General features: G+C 34.7%; 1 protein-coding gene across 1 annotated transcript in view; it reads right to left on the reverse strand.

Annotated features, from left to right (window-relative positions):
• Window positions 1–24846, reverse strand: part of DCC (DCC netrin 1 receptor) — a 1180955-nt gene that overhangs the window by 214676 nt on the left and 941433 nt on the right. Inside the window, exons 13-14 of the mRNA XM_082416529.1 lie at window positions 24379–24520; window positions 12759–12869 (exon numbers count right to left, since the gene is read on the reverse strand). Coding sequence (XP_082272655.1) covers window positions 12759–12869; window positions 24379–24520 — 253 coding nt within the window. The remainder of the gene's footprint in view (window positions 1–12758; window positions 12870–24378; window positions 24521–24846) is intronic.

Raw genomic sequence — 24846 nt, forward strand, 5'->3', positions numbered from 1 at the left:
TCCATTGTATATCCTTGCCTCCTTTGTCATAGATTACTTGACCATAGGTGCATGGGTTTACCTCTGGGCTTTTTATCTTTTTCCATTGATCTCTGTTTCTGTTTTAGTGCCAGTACCATACTGTCTTGATTACTGTAGCTTTGTACTATAGTCTGAAGTCAGGGAGTCTGATTCCTCCAGCTCCGTTTTTTTCCCTCAAGACTGCTTTGGCTATTCAGGGTCTTTTGTGTCTCCATACAAATTTTAAGATTTTTTGTTCTAATTCCATAAAAAATGCCATTGGTAATTTGGTAAGGATTGCACTGAATCTGTGGATTGCTTTGGGTAGTATAGTCATTTTCACAATATTGATTCTTCCAATCCAAGAACATGGTATATCTCTCCATCTGTTGGTATCATCTTTAATTTCATTCATCAGTGTTTTATTAAAAGTTTTCTGCATACAGGTCTTTTGTCTCCCTAGGTAGGTTTATTCCTAGGTATTTTATTCTTTTGTTGCAATGGTAAATGGCAGTGTTTCCTTAATTTCACTTTCAGATTTTTCATCATTAGTGTATAGGAATGCAAGAGATTTCTGTGCATTAATTTTGTATTCTGCAACTTTACCAAATTCATTGATTATTTCTAGTAGTCTTCTGGTGGCATTTTTAGGATTCTCTATGTATAGTATCATGTCATCTGCAAACAGTGACAGTTTTACTTCTTCTTTTCCAATTTGTATTCCTTTTCTTTCTTTTTCTTCTCTGATTGCCGTAGCTAGGACTTCCAGAACTATGTTGAATAATAGTGGTGAGAGTGGACATCCTTGTCTCGTTCCTGATCTTAGAGGAAATGCTTTCAGTTTTTCACCATTGAGAATGATGTTTGCTGTGGGTTTGTCATATATGGCCTTTATTATGCTGAGGAAAATTCCCTCTATGCCCACTTTCTGGAGAGTTTTTATCATAAATTGGTGTTGAATTTTTTCAAAAGCTTTTTCTGCATCTATTGAGATGATCATATGGTTTTTCTTCTTCAATTTTTTAATATGGTGTATCACACATTGATTGATTTGCATATATTGAAGAATCCTTGCATCCCTGGGATAAATCCCACCTGATCATGGTGTATGATCCTTTTAATGTGTTGTTGGATTCTGTTTGCTTGTATTTTGTTGAGGATTTTTGCATCTATATTCATCAGTGATATTGGTCTGTAATTTTCTTTTTTTGTAGTCTTTGTCTGATTTTGGTATCAGGGTGATGGTGGCCTCATAGAATGAGTTTGGGAGTCTTCCTTCCTCTGCAGTTTTTTGGAAGAGTTTGAGAAGGATGGGTGTTAGCTCTTCTCTAAATGTTTCATAGAATTCACCAGTGAAGCCATCTGGTGCTGGACTTTTGTTTGTTGGAAGATTTTTAATCACAGTTTCAATTTCATTACTTGTGATTGGTCTGTTCATATTTTCTGTTTCTTCCTGGTTCAGTCTTGGAAGGTTATACCTTTCTAAGAATTTGTCCATTTCTTCCAGGTTGTCCATTTTATTGGCATAGAGTTGCTTGTAGTAGTCTCTTAGGATGCTTTGTATTTCTGTGGTGTCTGTTGTAACTTCTTCATTTTCATTTCTAGTTTTATTGATTTGAGTCCTCTCCCTCTTTTTCTTGATGAGTCTGCCTAATGGTTTATCAATTTTGTTTATCTTCTCAAAGAACCAGCTTTTAGTTTTATTGATCTTTGCTATTGTTTTCTGTGTTTCTATTTCATTTATTTCTGCTCTGATCTTTATGATTTCTTTCCTTCTGCTAACTTTGGGTTTTGTTTGTTCTCCTTTCTCTAGTCCCTTTAGGTGTAAGGTTAGATTGTTTCTTTGAGATTTTTCTTGTTTCTTGAGGTAGGCCTGTATAGCTATAAACTTCCCTCTTAGAACTGCTTCTGCTGCATCCCATAGGTTTTGGATCATCGTGGTTTCATTGTCATTTGTCTCTAGGTATTTTTTGATTTCCTCTTTGATTTCTTCAGTGATCTCTTGGTTATTTAGTAATGTATTGTTTACCCTCCATGTGTTTGTGTTCTTTACGTTTTTTTCCCTGTAATTTATTTCTAATCTCATACTGTTGTGGTCAGAAAAGATGCTTGATATGATTTCAATTTTCTTAAATTTACTGAGGCTTGTTTTGTGACCCAAGATGTGATCTATCCTGGAGAATGTTCCACGCACACTTGAGAAGAAAGTGTAATCTGCTGTTTTGGGGTGTATTGTCCTATAAATATCACTTAAATCTATCTGGTCTATTGTGTCATTTAAGATTCTGTTTCCTTGTTTATTTTCATTTTGGATGATCTGTCCATCAGTGTAAGTGAGGCGTTAAAGTCCCCCACTATTATTGTGTTACTGTCGATTTCCTCTTTTATAGCTGTTAGCAGTTGCCTTACATATTGAGGTGTTCCTATGTTGGGTGCATATATATTTATAATTGTTATATGTTCTTCTTAGATTGATCCCTTGATCATTATGCAGTGTCCTTCCTTGTCTCTTGTAACATTATTTATTTTAAAGTCTATTTTATCTGATATGAATATTGCTACTCCAGCTTTCTTTTGATTTCCGTTTGCATGGAATATCTTTTTCCATCCCCTCACTTTCAGTCTGTATGTGTCCGTAGGTCTGCAGTGGGTCTCTCGTAGACAGTATATATATGGGTCTTGTTTTTGTGTCCGTTCAGCAAGCCTGTGTCTTTTGGTTGGAGCATTTTATCCATTCACGTTTAAGGTAATTATCGATATGTATGTTCCTATGACCATTTTCTTAATTGTTTTGGGTTTGTTTTTGTATGTCCTTTTCTTCTCATGTGTTTCCCACTTAGAGAAGTTCCTTTAGCATTTGTTGTAGAGCTGGTTTGGTGGTGCTGAATTCTCTTAGCTTTTGCTTGTCTGTAAAGCTTTTGATTTCTCCATCAAATCTGAATGAGATCCTTGCCAGGTAGAGTAATCTTGGTTGTAGGTTCTTCCCTTTCATCACTTTAAGTATATCATGTCACTCTCTCTGGCTTGTACAGTTTCTGCTGAGAAATCAGCTGTTAACCTTATGGGAGTTCCCTTGTATGTTATTTGTCGTTTTTCCCTTGCTGCTTTCAATAATTTTTCTTTGTCTTTAATTTTTGCCAATTTGATTACTATGTCTTGGCATGTTTCTCCTTGGGTTTATCCTGTATGGGACCTGCTGTGCTTCCTGGACTTGGGTGGCTACTTCCTTTCCCATGTTAGGGAAGTTTTTGACTGTGATCTCTTCAAATATTTTCTAGTGTCCTTTCTCTCTGTCTTCTCCTTCTGAGACCCCTATAATGCGAATGTTGTTGCATTTAATGTTGTCCCAGAGGTCTCTTAGGCTGTCTTCATTTCTTTTCATTCTTTTTTCTTTATTCTGTTCCACAGCAGTGAATTCCACCATTCTGTCTTCCAGGTCACTTATCCATTCTTCTGCCTCAGTTATGCTGCTATTGATTCCTTCTAGTGTAGTTTTGATTTCAGTTATTGTATTGTTGATCTCTGTTTGTTTGTTCTTTAATTCTTCTAGGTCTTTGTTAAACATTTCTTGCATCTTCTTGACCTTTGCCTTCATTGTTTTTCCAAGGTCCTGGATCATCTTCACCATCGTTATTCTGAATTCTTTTTCTGGAAGGTTGCCTATCTCCGCTGCATTTAGTTGTTTTTATGGGGGTGTTTCTTGTTGCTTCATCTGGTACATAGCCCTCTGCCTTTTCATCTTGTCTTTCTGTGAATGTGGTTTTTGTTCCCCAGGCTGCAGGATTGTAGTTCTTCTTGTTTCTGCTGTCTGCCCTCTGGTGGATGAGGCTCTCTCTTCCGTCCTTTTTCTTACAATTCTCAGAGAGATGTGTTAAAATCTCTGAATATAACATTGGTCTTTATATGTAACTTCCAGTTTACAAAAATACAGAAAATAGAGGAACAAGTTAAATAATACCAGAAGAAATAATTAGACAAAAAGAAACATTAGGATTGTTGAAAGTAGAGGAAAAAAGCACAGTGTTTTAAGTAAGTCCGAGTAAGAAAAAGGGATTGTGTTAGATTAAGAGATTTATGGGATATAAAAACAATATGCAGTGTTTCATTATAATATATAAATGTTTTGTGTACATATGTATGAATGTATGTATTCGTATATATGTATAAAGACAGAAATTAAAGGATATGTATTAGGGTGTTCAGTGATAATCTGATAATCTTTGGGTGGTGTGGCTTGTGTTGGTTTGTTGTCTACATTTTCTACCTGTAATACTACATATTTACTGCTTCTGTAACAAAAGAGTATTCAAATGTTATGGTGGGTTTCTAAATTTGTCGATAAAGATCTGTCAAGATTTGCTTAAATAGTACAAACGTATGTATTATAAAAGCCATATCTTCAAAACTATTACATATTTCTTTAACAATTTACATATTTCTATAAATAAATCCTTTTATCATTGAGTAGTAACCCTCTATCCCAAAAGATGTTTTTGGCCTTTAGAAAGTTACCAAAGATTAACCTACGTTTCCTTTCTGTTAGAATGATTAGTATTTTTACCCCATCCCTTTACTTCCAATTTTTTCATATCTTCATATTTTATGTGTGTTGATTATAAATATCATAGATCTTGATGTTTTAAAAATCCCATTTAATAATCTATCCTTTAACTGGTGAGTTGAATCCATTTATATTTATTGTTATTATTATATGAGGATCTTTTATATCATTTTATTATGCACTTATAATTTCCTACTTACCCATAACAAATTATTAGTTTTCTTCTTTATGATTTTATTTGAATGGGTTAAAGATCCCCCCACACCATTACTTTTTTCTCCTCTACTGAGTAAGAAATTATACACTCTATGTCCTTCTAGTTGTAATATTTTCAATTTTGAGATCACATATAACTTGGAATCTAGAGTTAATTATATCTTTACTTTTCACAAGAACAACATTAAAGAAAAATCTCAAAACTGTTTAATCTTCATGATCTCCTCTCCTTTACCACCTCATTTTTGTCAACTTTTTAAAACTCTCCAAAATACTATACTTTTTGTCTTATAAAGTCATAATTTGTTCAGATATACTCATATATTATATTATTTTGCTTATCACTTTCTCTAATCATCCTTCTGGTGATTTTCTTTCTATCTTTCTTTACAAAGTACACCCTTTACAAAAAAGATGGTGGTGATAAATTCTGTTTTCTTATGTGAAAGGTGTTTATGTCTCTCCTTTCCTTGAATAATTATTTAGTTGTATATACAATTTGGGGATGATGGTAATTTTTTATCAGCACCTTGCAGATATTTCATTGTTTTCTGGTTTGTTACTATTGGGAATACTTCATCAATATAATTGTAGTTCCTGAATAAGTAATCTCTCTCTGGGGCATTTCTGGCTCTTCTTTTGGTCTTTTTTTTTTTTTGTATCTTTTGTCTTTATCAATGTATCAAAGCTAAAGCATAATTCCTGAGTCTGATAATCCATGTATTTCATCAATTCTGGAAAATTCTCACTTCTTATCCCTTCAAAAATTATTCCTCCTCCATTCTTTATTTTCTTTTGGGATTATGACTGATGCATGCTAAATTTTCTCATTCCATGTTTTATGTCTTTAAAATTTTCTTTTTTTTTCTATCACTGTGTGTTAATTTTGTCTTCAGTTATGTTTAAAGTATTATTTAACACATTCAGTGACATTTCATTTCAGTGACTATATACTTTTCATGTTCAAAGTTGTTATTTTGTTCTAAGTATTTAAATAATTTCTCAAATCTGGATTGGCTTTTTGAATTTTTTGGAAAACATCTTGTTTACATACTTTGATTGTTAAGTGTTGCACGTTTCAGATTTGAAGTTTCATGACTTGAATATTGGTAGTTATCAATATAAAATTATTCACCAATTTCACATATGTATTTATGAATATATGTATGCATGTATTTTTATCACCTCCCGGGAATCCTGTCAATTTGTTAGCCTGATAATTCTTTGCCCAATTTTCATGTTTAATATTTTTCCTTTGTCTTAAAAGTATACAATTTAACTTTGTTTTTAACAAATCTAAAAGTCTTTCTTTTAAAAAAAGAGGTAAATTCATTTTTGTTCAATTTTAGAATTTCTCTCATCTAGAAGTATTTTTGATTTTTTCCTTTCTAATTACTTTTCTTTATTTTGATATGTAAAGTTTTATTTATTTTTATTTCTCTAGAGATTTAGAAAATACATATTTTTAAATGTTTTTACAAAAGCAAATCTTGACTGGATATACAATTTGACAGGGTGTTTATCTTCCATCAAATCATAGACAATTTAGGGCTTTAGCTTATGTTTTTAGATATCTATTAGGTAAGTCTGTCATCAGAGAACATGCTGTTTATCTCTGATTCTTGCTCAAAGAAAACTTTTGCTAAATGTTCAGAGTGTGTGGAGTTCCAGATTTTTAAGCCTCTCATTTCTGTAATATTATTTTTCCCTTTTCTTGTCCTACTTTCTATTTCAAGTTTACTGCTCATTTTTCTCATACCTTCTGGCCTCAAATGATGTTAATATGAAAGCAAAAGAAAACACAAACTGGTTTATCTTATTTTATACAAATTTTTTTTGGTACAATTATACTTAATCTTTGTCAATGATTGAAATGACACAACCAAACATTTTTTTTTCTTCTGGCAGTTGTATTAGTTTCCTATTGCTACTATACTTGGTGTATTAAATTACCACAAGCTTAGTGGCTTAAAACAGCATAAATTTATTATGTTACATTTCTGGAGGTCAGAACTCCAATATATGTTTCAGTGAGCTAAAATCAAGGTATCAGCAGTGCCTAACTCTTTCTTGAAGCTCTAAGGGACCATGTGTTTCCTTGTTTTTTTCCAACTTCCTTGGCTAATGCCCCACGTCACTCCAACCTGCTTCTGCTGTCACACCTCCTGTCATTCTGAGCTTCCTACCTCCCTCTTCTAAGAACACTTTTGAATACACTGGATCCACCTAGATAATCCAGGATAATCACCTATCTCACAAACCTTAATTTAATCACATCTGCATAGTCTCTCACTCACAGATCCCAGGGATTAGGACGTGGACATTTTGGGGGGCCATTATTCAGCCTACCACAGCTCTTCCATGTATTCTTTTCTCCTTCCTTCCTTCCTTCTCTCCTTCTTCCTTTCTTTTTCTATTCTTCAATTTCTTTCAGTTAGTCAAAAACTTATTTTTCTCATTTCTCCTTCTTCTGCCTAGAGATTTCCCGCTTGTCAGAGTCTATTTTTTTAATCAATATGACATTTTTAATATGCAATGTTTCTTCTTTCTGAGTGGAGTCATCATCTTAGATTTTACCATTATTCTTAAAATAAATTTTAATGTGTTCCTTCTCAAAGCCATATGCCCAGCGAGTATCACATATCATGCAGATTCCAAAAGGCAGAAGTTTTTTTGTGGTTCACTTCTCAAATGAAATGAATTTGCAGTAATTCCACTTTACCATTATCGAACAGGCTAATAGGGCTAATTATCTATTTCCGGGGGTCAGGAAATTAGAACCTGTTCTTAGATTCACAGTTTTTGCTTACATCACTCTCGTATTTTCAGGAGTCTCTGCATTGCTGATTTTTGCTAGCCAAGCTCCTCCATTTTAGGGTAGAGGTTTAATTTTAAATTATATCATTATTGATTTGTATAACAATTTCTACCCGTTCACTTTGATTTTTTTTTTTTTTAAGCAGCACAAATGGATGTCCAACCTCAATTTCCTGGAGGATGCCTTGCCGAACTTCATCATAAATTCCTTCATATCCTTATGCAAGACACTTACATAAGAACTTTGGGGAATTCTAATGATTTTGGTTTTTTAAGCTGAAATTTTGAGGCACAAAATAAATATTTTAAAACTTCCCAGCTGTTAGTAATAGCAAACATGCTTTCAGGGAACCCTGAACAAACAGTGAGGTTTGCCTCTATAATTACTTTAACAAAACATCCTAATTAAAAGGGTAATCCATAAGGAATTGGAGTATTTCTCCAAGTTACTGTAGAGCTTCACACTGCTTAAGTCAAACAGAGAAGACAAGAGAAACTACAGAAGTCACAGAAGGAGAGGGAATTGCTTTCATTGCTTTCAGCTATCTGTACAAACCGCTGCTTCTGCTTAGCTGACTTGCAAGGCTCAAAGTTACCACCCTAATGAGCAGATCACACCTTCTGAGTTCACAAGGTGACTTAAAGGCAAAGGGAGAAAGTTATGCAACACGATGCACCTAGAAGGGCCAACACTGGGGTTCCCTTCCAATGTAGATTTCTCTGGCTACAGCAAAGAATGCCTCCCTTTTCAAGTGGTTTTCAAAAGGATTGCTTCCTCCTTATCCAAAAACTTAAAGGAAATCAAAGCCATTCTATATGGAAATCTGACTTTGGAATGCTTAGCCATGAAAGCTCTGGTAGAAGTCATCTAAATCTCATTTTATAATTTAAACATTTACTTGAATAAGTTAAAATGATATGAATATTTAAAGAAAGCTTCCATAGCTTAAATATATGTATATATTTATTCTATAGATTCTATATAGATTCTATATTCTATATTATTTCTATATTTCCATATAGAAAGAGAGCAAGCCATTAGGCTGAGTATTCTCTTGGCGCTACTAGTGACCACTTCTGAGCTTGTCCATTCATCCGAATATTAATTCGTATCAAGGGTTATACTTTCTACTATTTGAATGATGTAGTCAAAAGAAAAAAAAAAACAGGAGGAAGGAAGAGGAATTGAAATCAGTTTCAGGGAGTTGCTCAGTGAAAAGAGATCATGGGTCTAGAAATTGAGAAAGCCTTAGGATCAAATATGTCTGGTCCTATTAATTTAGTACAGTGAGTAAAATCAGTGTTTTACAAAGCAAGTGAAACACATCTGTCCCACACTCCTATAGTTAAATACCCTGAAATGGTTATTAGTTTCCATTATGTTTTAAAGGTATACTATCTTAAATCATAAACTATGTGCATTATGTGCAAGAAGTATGAACTGTACTAGGTTTCTTCTATTAATTTTTCATTTACCTTTTGTCAGATTGCTAATGTGCATCTTATGAACTAGGACAAGAACTGTGTAAACAATTATAATCCAAATGAAGAAGTGGAAGAATGAGAGAAGAGGCATTATTTGAAATGTGTTAACCAGCTGCTAAAGGAGTACCATTTGGATGAGGAAGGATGAATTCTGAACTAATAGTGGTAGAAATGATTTTTCTTAAGGTATTCACTTTGAAGAGTGTCTACTATGCTGTCCTACACACCCTTCCCTGTAATCCTAGCCATCAGTCCCCTTTCCCTGAAGTTTCTAGTTTAAGTACTATTTGTTTTCATGATGCCTGTTCAATCAGTGCAGCCATTATCTGTTAGTGCCTCAAGAGAGCTGTTCGTTTTTCACATTTGTACTCCTTGTTAACTTGGCACATCATAACTGCTTAATCAATACTCAAATAAGGAAAAAAGTCAGGAGGGATGTTTCATGCAGAAGAGAGATATTATTAAGCTAAAAACATGGTATAGTTCAAACATCCAGTGAAACAGCATTTATTAAGACACTATTCATGAGCTCGGCATAGAGGTTCTTGATTAGAATAGAAGTATGAAATGGATTCTACTTAGATCACATAGATATGAAAAGAATGCAGTTAAGTGGAAGTTTTGTGCCATCCCAGGAGCTGTGATTTTACATTTTGGTTCTACTTACAATGTGAGTCATTCAGAGTGAGGAGAAAGAACATGTAAGTCAAGTGGAGCATCCCATTCATCCTGGATATTTTATAGGACCTTCAGCACCTCCACTCCATTTATTTTCACTCCTTCCGGTAAGAGATATAGTCCCTTAAGTTTGGGTAAATGATATGATCTCATTTCTTAGAATATTTTGCCTTGAATCACTGTATTTTTACTGTCATTGGGTCAGTTCTAGAGGATTCGTGGGGACTTTGCTTTGATAACCTGTATTGGGCATTGACTCACCCAACCCGGTCTTAAGTATCAGCTCCACAGTTACAAGATGAGTGACTAAATCAAGTTGGTTTAATTTTCTTAGCTTAAGTTACTGTTCTTTAAAAGTAAGGATAACAATATACACTCCACATGGATAGATGAGAGTATAAAACACAAGTATATAAACTTTAAAAGTTATTTCTCAAGTAAAATAGAAAAATGAAGTATTCCTACAGCATATCCTAACCATCCTTTTATTGTTTAAATAAGACAGATCATGTCCTCATGACTTTAGGCCCAGCTATCCTGGCCTCCTTGTCATACTTCAACCACCAACTGGGCTTTAATCTCTGGATGTCTCTTCTTGCTATTCCTTCTGAACCAAGGGCTCTTGTCTGACGTATTTGCATGGCTGTCTCCCTCACTTTCTCAAAGTCTGTGCTCATATTTTGCCTAATCTGAGAAATCTTCTCAACTCCCTATATAAAAGAGTACTCCCTAATTATTTGTTATTCCTTCTACCACACTTTATTTTCTTCAGATAATTTATCACTATCTATCTCTACCTCAATAAAATGTATACTCTTTGAGAGTAGGGACTTTGTTTATTGCTTTGCCCCTGGTACCTAAAATAATGCCTGATATATAAAATTTTTCAAGAAAAATTACATGTTGAATAAAGACTACATGAATTCAAGTTCCCTAACCTATTAATGAAGGGTGTATGTTTTGCAAAGTGTGAATTTGTGTAGCTCCTCTTCTCGATTTACCTTATCTAAGACAAGTTAAATAACATTTTCTAAGTCCCAAGTTACTTTACTTTAGGGTTTACTTTAGGGTTGTCCTAACTGAGTTGTCTCATGTCTGCCTACTTCTAAAACATTTTTTCTGCTTTAGCCAGACTAGTCTCTTCAAAATGCAAACATAATTGTCAGTATTTTAAAAAATTATTTCATGACTTGCTTAGGATAAAGCAGGTTATGGCTTTAATGAGATTCTTAGGACAAAGTTCAAAATCCTTAATCTGGTCTTGCCAGATTTAGAACATGCCTGTCTTGCAAAAGTAACTGCATGCCATCTCTGTGTTTCAGCCTTGATGGTCTTTATTTCAGGTCCCTAGCAGCACCATGATCTATCTTGACCTCAAACATGCATTTACCTTGCCCTCTACTTCTCCTCCTCAATTTTTAATGTATGTTTTTGCATAGCTAATTCTTGTTCATCCTTCAGGTTTCATTTAGATGTAAATCTTCTCTATGTCTGTCTGTTTGCCGTTCTATCTATCTTCCTATCTTTCTATTTAGCCATCCATCCTATGTTGAACCATAGGATATGGCCAATATTCAACCAGGTTTGTATTATAACAATGGTAATTTCCTATGACTTCACTTAGAATGTTTGTCTTTCTAAGCTCCACAAGGAAAAAAATCATGTCTTTCCTATTTATTAGTATATCCTCAGAGCTAAGCACAATGCCTGATGTTTAGCAAATTTTCTATAAATTTTCTTTGAATTAATGTGCTATCACATGGCAGTGATGATCATTACTGTGGAAATAGTGTATGTTGATTGTTTTACTGCCACCATAATCATGTTGTAAACCCAAATCTGTGACTATATTAAAATCATGTATGGCAGTGTGTTCTTTAGAAAGGGAAGAAGGGAAAGATCAAGGAGGAAGAAAATTAAAAGAAGGAGTTTAAGGAAGAGAAAGGGAGGACGGATTTGAGGAGTGGTGATGGAGAGAAGAGAGGGAGAGAGAAAAAGGAGAGGAAAAGAAAGAGATACAGAATTTTCACCTTCCAGTAACTTGAATATTTTCAGGTCTATCAGTGAAGAAGTAAGTGAATTCCATTGCCAGTTATATAGGCAGCCATCTTGAGTCATCACATTTTCAATACACATGTGTTTATTCTTTCAGTTACTTTTTTCTTGGCCCCAGTTTGAATCACCTAGCTTTAAGTTTACTGATCATAACTTACCTCTTTTCAAGTATCTTTCATTTTTATTAATTTCTACTTTGCTCATTTGTAACTCTAATTCTCTAGGGTATATTTTTGCTTTGTTATTTATATTATTTATATTTCTGTTTATTTTTATTATTCACTTTTTTTTGTTGCTTCCATTAACCCTTTCTCTTGAATTGTATTTTTGTATTTAGTCATGATGATTTTTATTTCAAGAAGTATTTCTCAACTGATAATTTTGAAGATTTTGTTATATTTAATGTAGTGACATGTGGCTTTTATATGAATCTCAATATTTCATCCACAAGTATTTCAGACAACTATCAATCAAGCAAATAAGGCAGATTGTCCTTTATACAAAAAAATAAGTGTCACATATTAATGACCATATCATAAGCATGTCAAAAATACATATTGCTGTTTTGCAGAAGCACCATAAAAGAGCCAGAGAAGCTATGTAAAGTAATTATGTTTTATGACTATTATCAGAAATTGTAGCCATTCCTGTGAAGAAAATGGTTAAGGTCAATTATTCAAAAATAAAATAAATACAAAAAAGATCATTTCAAATTATTTTGAAAAAAAAGTAATTTGTTATGAAGACTATAATTGATTTATATTTATATGGCATTGCTGAAGACTCTGTATTCATTCAGCATTTTTGCTTTGTTTTGCATCTAAAAATTTAAGAAGAATAAATATCCCCAATGTTGAAGTTTATCAATTTTTTTAAGGTATCGTTTGAAGCTGAAGTAACGAAGAAGACAGAAATCAGAGTGACAGTGATTGTGGAAAGGTCTTACCATCTAGGTCATTCTCTGGAGTCTCTGCTGTGTACCAGTTGGAAGGTGGTCCAGTGCCATTGACTGTCATCGCTGACACTTGGAAACTGTACTGACTTCCTTTCTCCAGTCCTGTGAAAGAATTTTCCCCAGAAGAAAAAAAAAAAGAAAAAACTTACTGAAAACAAGTATTTCTGGTGGGTTTTAAAAGTTTTAGCAAAATGTTAACAATAGTAGACATGCTTTACATTGTTTGTGATTGTTGTGGTAATTATTATTTTAGCCAAAAGGGTTGGAAGATTACAGCAAGAAATCAAATTATTTTTCATATATTCCCATTTATTTTTTCCAGTTTACAAAAATGTAACCCTGAAAATAGCCTCAGGGCAGAGGCAGAATATAAAATATGAACAATGAAGAGATAATCAAAAATAGCAAGGATCATTTTTCCTCACAGTTCAGAAGAGGCCTGCCTATAAATCAAGAAGAGTCAATCTAAAAATTTATGCTCCATCATTCATTCAAGGTCAGTGATTATGTTCCCTTTGGGCCAAGAAAGAAAACTCCAAAGCCACTGTACTTCAGCAGAAAAACTAGGTCTTTGTCTTTCGAAAACATCACAAGACATACTTCGTTTTGCATTAGCTTCCATACTAGAGCATGAAGAAAGTCTATCTCCATGATAATTTGGACATACATTATAGGACACAGTGATGACCTTAGAGCTGATTTTCCAGTACACAGAGAATATAGGTAGACAAGAGAGGCCCTGTGTATCATGAGTGTGATATGTGTAAATTTTTAATGTAAACAATTTTCCTTTTAACTGAATCTCAATGTTGCTCATTAACATGACAAATTATTGTAAAACACGTGATGCTTGTCAAAAGACCATATGACTTTTTTGAGACACTGAGGAACTCAGTTTAAACTGACAAGTTCTTAAACCTCAATGAGTTGAACAACACTGATAAAAAATAAAATACCACCTCTGTTTTTTCCATTAATTTGAAATGCCATGAACATTTGGAGCCAAGGAAAAGTCATAAATAAAACTATTAGAGAAATGATGCTTCTATCAAGTACAAAGTTATGTACTTGTATATTTTTACATAGGAAGATGAGTAAATCTTGGTACTGAGAAGAATTCTAACTTACTATTAATAGGAGATGGTGTTTTACATGATGGTTAGAATGGACTTGTTAATGTCGAAGGGCAGTTGTCTTCAATAACTAGTTGTTAGGGAAGCTAGTAAAATTGTCTTGTTCAGGCTTCAGAGGCAGAAGTTGGCCTCTGACCAACCTGTGACCCTACCTGGACTGTGCGCCTGGTTGCTCACCTAACAATTGCTGCTAGCAAATTAAACGGCGTTTACGATAAGAGAGGGAGTGGGTCTTGGAATTTCTTGAGCCCTGGGGACCCGGCCAGTCCCCTGGGGTCTGAAAAATCCTGTGACACCCCATGGTGAAAACAACAGCATTGTTAAAGTGAATCCAGAGCTGCATTTTTGCATGCATACTGATGATATGAGTTTGCAGCCTGGGATTATAAGCGGGAACCCCCAGAACTGCAACTTGAAGTCTCACCCATGGGGTGACCGCACTGCCTGGGACCCTTCCCCAATTGGGGCTCCAGATTGCTGTTACTCAGGACTTCCCAGCTGCTGCTGCTTGGATCTGGAAGTAGGTGTTGGCCCAATTCGGTGATGTATGCTCTATTATATACTTTGTTAATATTCTTATTCCTTTCCTTCCAATAATTGTATATTGAAATTGATATAATTGCTTCTAATGATTGTATATTGAAATTAAGTTAAATCACCTTCTATTAAAGATTTGATTGAAGCTGTTTATTTGTGTGAGACGAGTGGTTATTTTGCCAGGGAATCCAACGAACCTTAAAACCGAAAGTAGGCTTTTGGCGAAACACTAGCACTGTTAGAGAAGACAGTTTGATAAATACACCCACACAAAATGCTGTCCTCTTAAGAGGCTTCTAATTTTATAAAATAGACTGGAAGGCATGGACTGAGAATAGTTTTGGTGCTGTTGTCTTGTTATCATCAGTGTTTTAATTGTATATCCATAGAGCCACTACAATGCCTGACACAGGGAAGGCACAAACACAGAACAACTGTTGAAAGATCCACTAAAGCAAGTCTTAGCACAAAGGAAATATTAGACTACAATACAATATCCAACACCATCAGCAAGGTGGTGAACGGATACTTTTGAACATAAAGCCTTGTGGTGTCTTAAGTAGGCCTGTGCTCACTTTGACTTGTCCCTTAGTTAACACGGCATTGATCTGATACTTGTTAACATTTTTCACCCTTCACAGGTGCTGTTGTTGATTCCTGAGGCAGAGGGATTACAGAGGCTTTTCCGGGAAATTAAAAACTCACAGGGAGGGACTTCCCTGGTGGCGCAGTGGTTAAGAATCCACCTGCCAATACAATGGACACAGGTTTGAGCCCTGGTCCGGGAAGATTCCACATGCCGTGGAGCAGCAAAGCCTGTGCGCCACAACTACTGAGCCTGTGCTCTAGAGCCCACGAGCGACAACTACTGAGCCCACGTGCCACAACTACTGAAGCCTGTGCACCTAGAGCCCATGCTCTGCAACAAGAGAAGCCACCTCAAGAAGAAGCCTGCACAATGCAACGAAGAGCAGCCCCTGCTCGCCGCAGCTAGAGAAAGCCCGCATGCAGCAAAGAAGACCCAACACAGCCAAAAATAAGTAAAATTAAATCTTTAAAAAAACCCAAAAACCAAAAACCAAAATCTCACAGGGAGAGAACTCTAGGAAGAAACGTTTACCTAATTATTGCAATCATTGCAGCTCATGACTTTCATAGTGGTCTCACCTCAAATAGTTTCAGTCCATCAAGAATATACTCTTTTATTTTACAGTAAGGGGGAATTTAACTTCATTTTTCTTTGAAATGGACGGACAATTATGTCAGTACCACCTCCAGTGACTGATTTGAAATACTTTCTGTGATGGTCAGTTTTATGTGTCAACTTAGCTAAGGTAAAGTCCCCAGTTATTCAATCAAACACTCAGTGTTGCTGGGAAGGTATTTTGTAGATATGACTAAAGTCCATATTCAGTTGCTTTTACATAAGGGATATTATCCTAGATAATCTGGGTGGGCTGGATTCAGTCAGGTGAAGGGACTGAAGAGCAGACTGAGGCTTCCCTGAAGAAGAAATTTCACCTGCAGACCACAGCCTCAGCTCGGGAGTTCCAGCTATCTTTCCTGATGGCCTGCCCTGTGGATTTCGGAATTGCCCAGCCAGCCATCATAGTCAATTAAGTCAACTGCTTGCAATAAATCTCTTAGTATATATCTCCACTGATTTTTTTTTTTTTTAAAGTAGAGGGAAGGATTTTTTTTTTAATTTATTTTTTATTTTTGGTTGTGTTGGGTCTTCGTTTCGTGCGAGGGCTCTCTCTAGTTGCGGCAAGTGGGGGCCACTCTTCGTCTCGGTGCGCGGGCCTTTCACTATCGCGGCCTCTCTTGTTGCGGGGCACGGGCTCCAGATGCACAGGCTCAGTAATTGTGGCTCACGGGCCCAGTTGCTCCGCGGCATGTGGGATCTTCCCAGACCAGGACTCAAACCCGTGTCCCCTGCATTGGCAGGCAGACTCTCAACCACTGCGCCACCAGGGAAGCCCATCTCCACTGATTCTGTTTCTCTGGTCAAATCTTGACTGACATACCATTCTCTTACATGCAATATTTTGACTATAAATGGAAATCTTTCTGAATGCCCTATATTCTGTCCCATTCATTCGACTTTGAATCGAGTGGTGTTTCTCATGCAGAATCTATCAATTTTTAACATAAGTTAATTAAAATATCGCACTATAAAGTAGATATGCAAATTTCTTCTTATAATTTTGCCAAATTTCAATTTACATATTTTGAGTTTAGGCTCTGTCAGTATCATTAATTCAGTTTTGAGTAAAACAAAAGCCTACTAATAGCTTGAATAATAACTTGAAGTAACAATTAGAAGGCAGTTAAAAGACCATCCATTACGTGTTTCCCCTATGAGGCCTCACCTGGCACCCCCTAAGCTACTTATCAGAATATCCCTTCTAACCATATACAGTAGGGTAGCTTTTCATATCTTTCTCTCTATGATATCAGTAGTGAAGCTTTAATACTCTATATAGAGTAGTACCTAGGTCAACCTGAAAATCCTGTTAACTTTTCTTGAAATATTATATTTTAGCCTAAATTTAAAAATTTTTGTATTTTATTCTAGAATGTTGCTGTGGAATCTCACTAATAACACCCCGAAATTCTAGATTGAGTATAAGAAAACATTTAAAGATATATATAACATCCCAATATTAAAAGAGATCATAATGTCTAGTCAAATGGCCCGTCTAATGCTGTACATCCAACTAAGTGGTCCTGTAAATAAAGCAGGGATACTTTGGGAATAAGAAATTCACCAAGGGATGGAATCCACTCCAACAGTTTTGCTTGTTAATAAAAGTTCTTCTTTAGATTGCATTGAATCTGCTTTACTATAGTATTACCTACAGATAAATCTGAGTTTTACGCAGTGGGATTAAAAAAAAAAATTAAATTCCACTTTCAAGATATCTTTACCCAAGCCTTCTGATTCTAAATTCAGTGCCTTCTGTACCAGACCTTTAGCAACAGAATTAAACCTGTGACCCTCTTCTAGTCTAGATAAGTGAAGGATGCAGTGATAAGCAAAACCAGAAATTTTGGCTTTTCAGAGTCAGTCAGTACATTACCCTGAATTCTGGGTTTCAAATATTCCTGCTTTTTTGCTGTGAGGGGTAGTTGGCCAGACAAGTTTTAGATGTTCTGAGAGCTCTTTTAATCTCAGTTTCTCATATACAGTTATTAGGTAATAGTACCTGCATTTCTACCTTAGAGTATTCTTTTGAGAATCAAATGACAAACTGCTTTCAAAAATAATTTATAAAATTAGGCATTTAATAGACATAAAGATAACTAACATTTGCAGATTATTTTCTCACTTGAAACACTCCATTGATGGATGGATGGATGGATGGATGGATGCATTCATTCATTCATCCATTGGAGATGGGATAGAAGGAAATCAGCGTGTAGTCAAAAGCTGTTTTGTGTATGTATTTCTCAAAGCTGTTATCTGAGATGTGTTTCCTGAGTTGGGCTAATGGAAATATTAAACAGTATTTCAAAAATAAATTGGTAGGAAAGTTTTGACTTGATCTCTTCTAAAGTTACTCAGTTCCTCTAGTTGCAAAGTTAATCCTCAATTTTTATTATTCAATAGATACCTCTTTCCATCCCGGCATTATTTCACTATCCCTTTACGTACTCACACAACCACATAGTCATTGCTTATGGTCAACATCATATTACCTATAGTTTAAGAGTTAAGAGTATAGGTTTTCAATTCAGGCAGAATTAGACTTAAGTTTTTGCTGCACTACTTATTAGCTGCATGACCTTGAAAAACTTACTAGCCCTCTTTCTTTGCCTAAGATTTATCAACAATAAAATGTGTATATGAATAAAAAATTATTATAAAGATTAAATTTTAAAATAGATAAAGTTTTATTTTCTTATCATGGATATTTTTTCAGCTATATCAAGGTATACTTAATATACCAAAAATTGCACATATTTAATGTATATATTTTAATGAGTTTGGACATATGTATACATTATGATACCATCACCACTATCAAGGTAATAAACCTGTCACCTTCAAAAGACTCTTTTGTCCTCTTGCTTTTATTATTTTTTTTTAATGGTAAGAATTCTTGGCATGAGATGACTTCTAAACAAGTTTTTAGGTGCACGATACAGTACTGTTAATTATAGGTACTTGTTGTACAGCAGATCTGTAGAACTTATTCATCTTGTATAACTGTCATTTTATACCCGTTGAACAACTCCCCATTTCTCCCTCCCTCTCTCCCCTGGCAACCACCATTCTATTCTCGGTTTCCAAAAGTTTGACTATTTTAGATACCTCATATATGCGGAATCATGTATCTGTCCTTCTGGGACTGACATTTCACTTAGCATAATATCTCCCAGTCCACCCATGTTGCTGCAAATGGCAGGATTTTGTTTTCTCTTTTAAAGCTGAATAATATTCCGTTGTATGTATATACCACAGTTTCTTCATCCATTTGTCTGTTGATGGAAATTTGGGTTGTTTCTCTACCTTGGCTATTGCGAATAATGTTGCAATGAATGTGGAAGTGCAGCTATCTCTTTGAGATCTTGATTTCAATTCTTTTGGATATGTACCCAGAAGTGTTATTGGTGGTTCATTGGCAGTTCTATTTTTATTTTTATTTTTATTTTTATTTTTGGCAGTTCTATTTTTAACTTTTTGAGGAACCTCCATACTGTTTCCAGCATAGGAGCTGTTGTCAAAGTTGCTATTCCTGTTATTATTGTTATAAATGTTAAAATTGTTTATATCAATGCTCTTTTACAGATTGATACAATGGCCAGAGTCACTCACAATAAAGTGAGCTAAAGATGACAACATTGTATAGTACAAGGAGCACATAACTAGGAATCAGAACGTCTGTGATCTAGTTGGAATCTACACCGTTAACTAATGGTACATCTTAGAAATGTCATTCTTCAGACTTCAGTTACCTCTTCTATAAAACAAGGGCTTTGGATGAGATGAATTGTGTGTTTCATGTTCTGTTTGTCAGGGACGTATAGTTCAATCTCAGTGTGTGCGTGTGTGTGTGTGCCTAGCTGCTTCTAAGTACAACTTTATTCTAAAAGAAGTATGGTATAGGTAGCAATGCTTTTCTTAGCTGTAAAAAAATTCTACTGTTAAAAGCAGATTGTCTTCTGCCTGTTTCTATCCCCAATAATAAGTGCCTTCAAACTCTATAATTCTTCAGTTCTTTTCTAGTTTCTTAAAACTTATGGTCAACAGATGATATATTATTCAAACAATATAATTTCCCTTTATTCCCCTAATGCTAACCTTGTTATAAAATTGCTGTGCCATTATTTCAATTTTTTAGTCCATAAAACACCAATGCACATTTACCACTATATTTATTTTTATATTGGCCATGAAGCATGAGAAAACTCTTAAATTCAGTTCCGAACAACCTTCTCTGAAGAGCACTCAAAAATTAAAAACAGCACTTTAAAATTTAGTTGATTTGGGTTCCCACAATAAAACTGATAGCAGTGATTTAAAATCCTTGTTATAACTCTGAATTACTTTGTTATTGCAGATGTCTCATTATCCTAGTAAAAAAACACACACAACAAAAAACAACTGCCAAACAAATAGAAGACTGTAAAAAACAATATTTGAGTCTCTACACCTGAATATTTATACCATCCAAAGGAAGCATTCTGGCATTTTCAATTTTCTAACAGCCAAATCAACATATCCATGTACTTTACAGGTATTGAAAACATGGGGGCAAATCCTGTACATTTTAAAGTGCTGAAGATTCATTTAGAAAATCAATTACTTCCGCTTACTACAAAGTGGGTAAGTTACTAAATATACCCTGGGGACAAGTCAAAACCACAGCCAATCAACCAGTGTGTAGTACTTCCTGATTCCTGGATGCTTTGTAGCATGAAAGACATTCCCACTACATCTAGGAATGCAATGTGCATTACTAAAGCCAGGACACAGAACTGGGGAGAGGAAGGCAGAGGCTTTGCAAAACTTGTTTTTAATGTTTTAAGAGGATGAGGCTATCCTGTGGGCCTTTGTAATTCTTTATTTCAAATTAAAAATGAAGGCTGTGTGACTTATTTGCAATACATATCAAGTACAGTTACAAATATAACTGCTCTGATTATGTTTGCATTCTCAAATTCATTTTATAACAATTGAAATGAAGAAGGAACATTCTGAATAAAGGTTTCAAGTTTGGAGTCCAGAGTCCTACAAATCTATAAAGATGGGAAGGGGCATTTGTGCATCATTTCAATAACAAGCTAATTAATTCATCCTATTTCTTTGCTTTTGACTGGAATGATATTAAACCAGAGTGAAGATGGGTTATCCTATGCTGATTAGTAGTGTCAATTGCCCCATATATTTTAGAGGAATAAAGATATAGGGCTGAACTGTTTATTTTTGGATAACTAAAGTTTCATTGGAGGGTATAATTCAAAATGATTGTCCTTGAGAGGAAAAGTAATGAAAGGTGTCTAGTGAGTAGAATACTGTATACTTGGAACATCCAAATATAGCCTTTCCTGGAAATATGGTCTTAACAGATATAATTAGCTTAGGACCTTGAGATGGAATCATCCTGGATTACTATAGAGTCTATACCCAACGATTGGTGTCTTTATAAGAAGAAGACAGATGTAGAGACACACAGAGGAAGTGATACAGAGATGGAGGCAGAGATCTGAGAGATGCATCTATAAGCTGAGGAATGTCAAGGACTGCCAGCAACCATCAGAGGTTAGAAGACAAACATGGGACATTTTCTCTCAGAGTCTCCAGAAGAAAACAATCCTGCAGACACCTTAATTTCAGATTTCTGGTTTCTCCTGAACTGAAAAAAAAAAAAAAAAAAAAAAAAATCTGTTCTTTTAAGCCACCACATTTGTGGTAATTTGTTATGACCCCCCAAGGACTAATATAGCATCTTTGATAGTAAAGAGGCTAAAACTTGCTGCTGTATATAATTATCTTTTTAAACAATTTTGCTTTTCGTCGAAAGAAAATCCTAAAATTTGTATATTTAGAGAGTCAAAATTTTGGCTTGATTATTTTAAGCTGAATGTGTTAAATTCCATTTGGCAAAAAACCCATAAATACTAAACAATTCATATCAGTAAGGTCATTCTTCATTTATTTTCTTGACCAGTCCCTTCTTAGCTGTTCAATGGGCATACAGTTAAAGTCAGTGGTAGGAAATCTTCAATTTTGGTAATCAAAAGTTACAATATAACATCAGAGTCTTGACATTTTATTTGTTTTTCACTGTACATATGCAGTTAAAATGCATATTTCATTGTTACAAAAGTAAGCAATAATCACTATTAATATTTTGATATTTAGAACATATTATTCTAAATATTTTCTTACGAATTTTTTGGTTTATAAATATGGACTCATGCTTAATACTGATTTAAAACTGAGTTATTCACTTAACATGCTTTAAATATTTAACATGTAATTTAATATGTTTACATTACAGTATTCTCAATAGATATACAGTATCCCTTGATATGATTGTGTCTGAATTTTCTAGTTAACTGCCTATAGTTAGATACTTAGGGTCTTTTTTTTTCTTGTTATTTGCTATTAAAGTAATGGTGCAATGAACATGTTTTTAGTTTAAAACTTTGCAAAAAAATATGTCTGCCAAATTGGAACAAACTCCTAGAAGTTGGAAACTTGAATCATACATTTATGAATACACACACATATACACACATACATCTGTATATAACACAAATCTCCACATTGCTTCCCAGAAAGATTCTAGAAACTTTCTGTCCCATAAGTAGTATATGAGTTTCTTTTGTACACTTTCCAAAACAGTGTATCATCATTCATTTTTATCTTTATTACTTTAATCAAAGGAAAATGCTAACTCACTTTTGTTTTAATTTGCATTTCTCTGCTAATGAGATTGAACATTTTATTATGCTTGTTGGCTAATTATAGCTCTGTAAATTGAATATCCAGTCCTTAGTTTTTCTATTGGAATGCTCATATTTTAATTAATTATTTTATAAAAAAGAAGTTTATATTTTTAATATTTTTCATTTGAGAAGGAAAAGCAATGATTAAAAAAAGTTTCAGGGCTTCAAATGCCAATATCTATTAAAATACAAGGTTTGGATTAAATTATTCTTAGAGCCTCTTCTTCTATTCAAATATTAACTCTTAGGAATTATACTAAAATTTTTAAAGCAAGATTTTTCAATTTTGGTGATTTATTTTAAAGTAAACTATGTACATGTTGTACCAAATATTCCAGTGAGCAAATATGCCTCACTTCAATTATTTTTACCTTCTTCCCATCATTTTATCCAGGAAAAAGACAGGATCTTGGCTTTCCTTAAGCTTTTTAAATGGAATGGTAGAGTGCCATAACTTCCGCTTAGATTCAACAATATCTTCCTAGGAGATTTTGTCCAGATATAAAACAAGTAATGTGATTTTTGGTAATCTATTTTGGAAGCACTCTCACAATCACATTAACATTTTATAGGCATAAGAGGCAAAACCTAAAGGGAAAAACCAGGTTTCTATCAAGTCTCATATTGTAGGCTGAGCAAGTAGCTTAAATTGTGTGTGTGTTTTATGATTTCAGATGGAAATTTACTGAGTACCTCATACAGAGAAAGGAATAAATAAGGAGTTACTTTCCTTTATTCTCATCTGTGATGATAGTTTACTTTATCCATTTTCTGTAAGTTATGATTTTTAATTTGCATGTTGTCATGCACCCAGTTTATGTGCCATGACACATATGCTCAACTTGACCCACCAGTTTTTGCCATGAGCCACTGCTATATGCTTTGCTTTCCAAACCCTTAGTTCATGCTCTCTTTGGTACTATACAGCCCCAAGTGCTGCTGCTACCCTAGACTAAGCCATCACCACATAAAGTGCTGAGGACAAGGAGAGAATTCCATGTTTGTGCATTTACCAGAAGTGCTGGCTTCCCAGGGGGCCAGCAGGAGGTACAAAACGGTTAACAACCTGTTGGTGGGCTTACTTTGACCAATGATAGACAAGAGAGAAACTGCTCATGCTTCCTATCCAGCCATCCTCTGTGGGCCACAGTAGTTCAATTAGCTTCTCTAGTGATACCCTACCAAGGCCAAGTAAGCTCTGGGTTTGTTCTAAACTTGGGGCGAGCTCAATAATATGTCATCATTATTTGATTCATTTTCCTCCCTGGCTCATTTTCCTTGTTCCCTCACTCTTGCTTTCCTGGGCTTGCACCCCAAATGCATTAACTTGAAAGCCTGACTCAGTCTCTGTTTTCCAGGAACTGGACTGACATGTATTAATGGTTCCAATAGTTAAAGGAAATATATGATTATTAATCTTATAAAATAAAAAAAATTATCTAAGTACTACGTGGAAACTAGGTCCAGTTTTCAGAGAGAATTTTGACCCACTATGAGTTCCACCAACACTGCTACGTAAGTGAATTTACTTTTTTATTTATGGAAAGTAGAGTAATTGTTCTCTTTATTCCCCAAACTACCCCCTCTCCATTTTCCAACCTCATTCTCACTCCTGGAGTTTGAGGGAACGGGGCTCAAAATGACTTAAACTTGGAACCATTTGGTTATACGACTTTTAAAAGTTATTAAACAGTTAAAAATTATTTGACAACAGAAGTTGTTGAACCAGTAATACTAAGAAACTAATATGGATAAAAATTCAATGATACGTTTATTAAGATGATGATCCAGAAGCAAAATATGTAGTGAAAGCATTACAGGGAATATCAAGTTAAAAATATAAAGGCTATTCTCGTTCAGACCAGTACATGCCATTTACCAGGGAAACAATGGTAAGTTTTTTACTAGCAAAAAATATTTTATTGCTGAGGCATTTAATTCATCAAAACCTTCCAAGACCACACCATGTGAACACTGACCTGTGAACAGGTACCAGAGGTTGTTTGGCTCCAGTGTTTCCATCTCACCCCTGCGGGTCGTCTTTCTGTGTCGAATTTTATAGCCGGTAATAAATCCATTTTGTGTTCCTGGTGGAGGAGGCAGCCAGCTTACTTTGATACTCTGTAAAATAATAGATGTAAATTAAAAGATTGGAGAAAGGAAGGACAACAGGATAGGGTCAAAGAAATGACACAAACATAAGTGCAAATAAGGCAGATATGCAAGAAGTGTTAGGGATTACCCCTTAGAACCAAATTAAATCCATTCTTACAACTATATGTCTGATTTTGACAAATGTACACAATTCATTTGGTTGATTGCATGCATTATCATCTCTCCTTCGTAAATGCCACTAAAATGACAGTAAAATATTCGAAATGGTATAAACCCATAAGGAATAGATAATAGGACTCTAGTGGATGAGAGAGGTTAACAAATTTTTTGAA

This window comes from Balaenoptera physalus, assembly GCF_965194825.1.
Source record: "Balaenoptera physalus genome assembly, chromosome: 12".
NCBI lineage: Eukaryota > Metazoa > Chordata > Mammalia > Artiodactyla > Balaenopteridae > Balaenoptera > Balaenoptera physalus.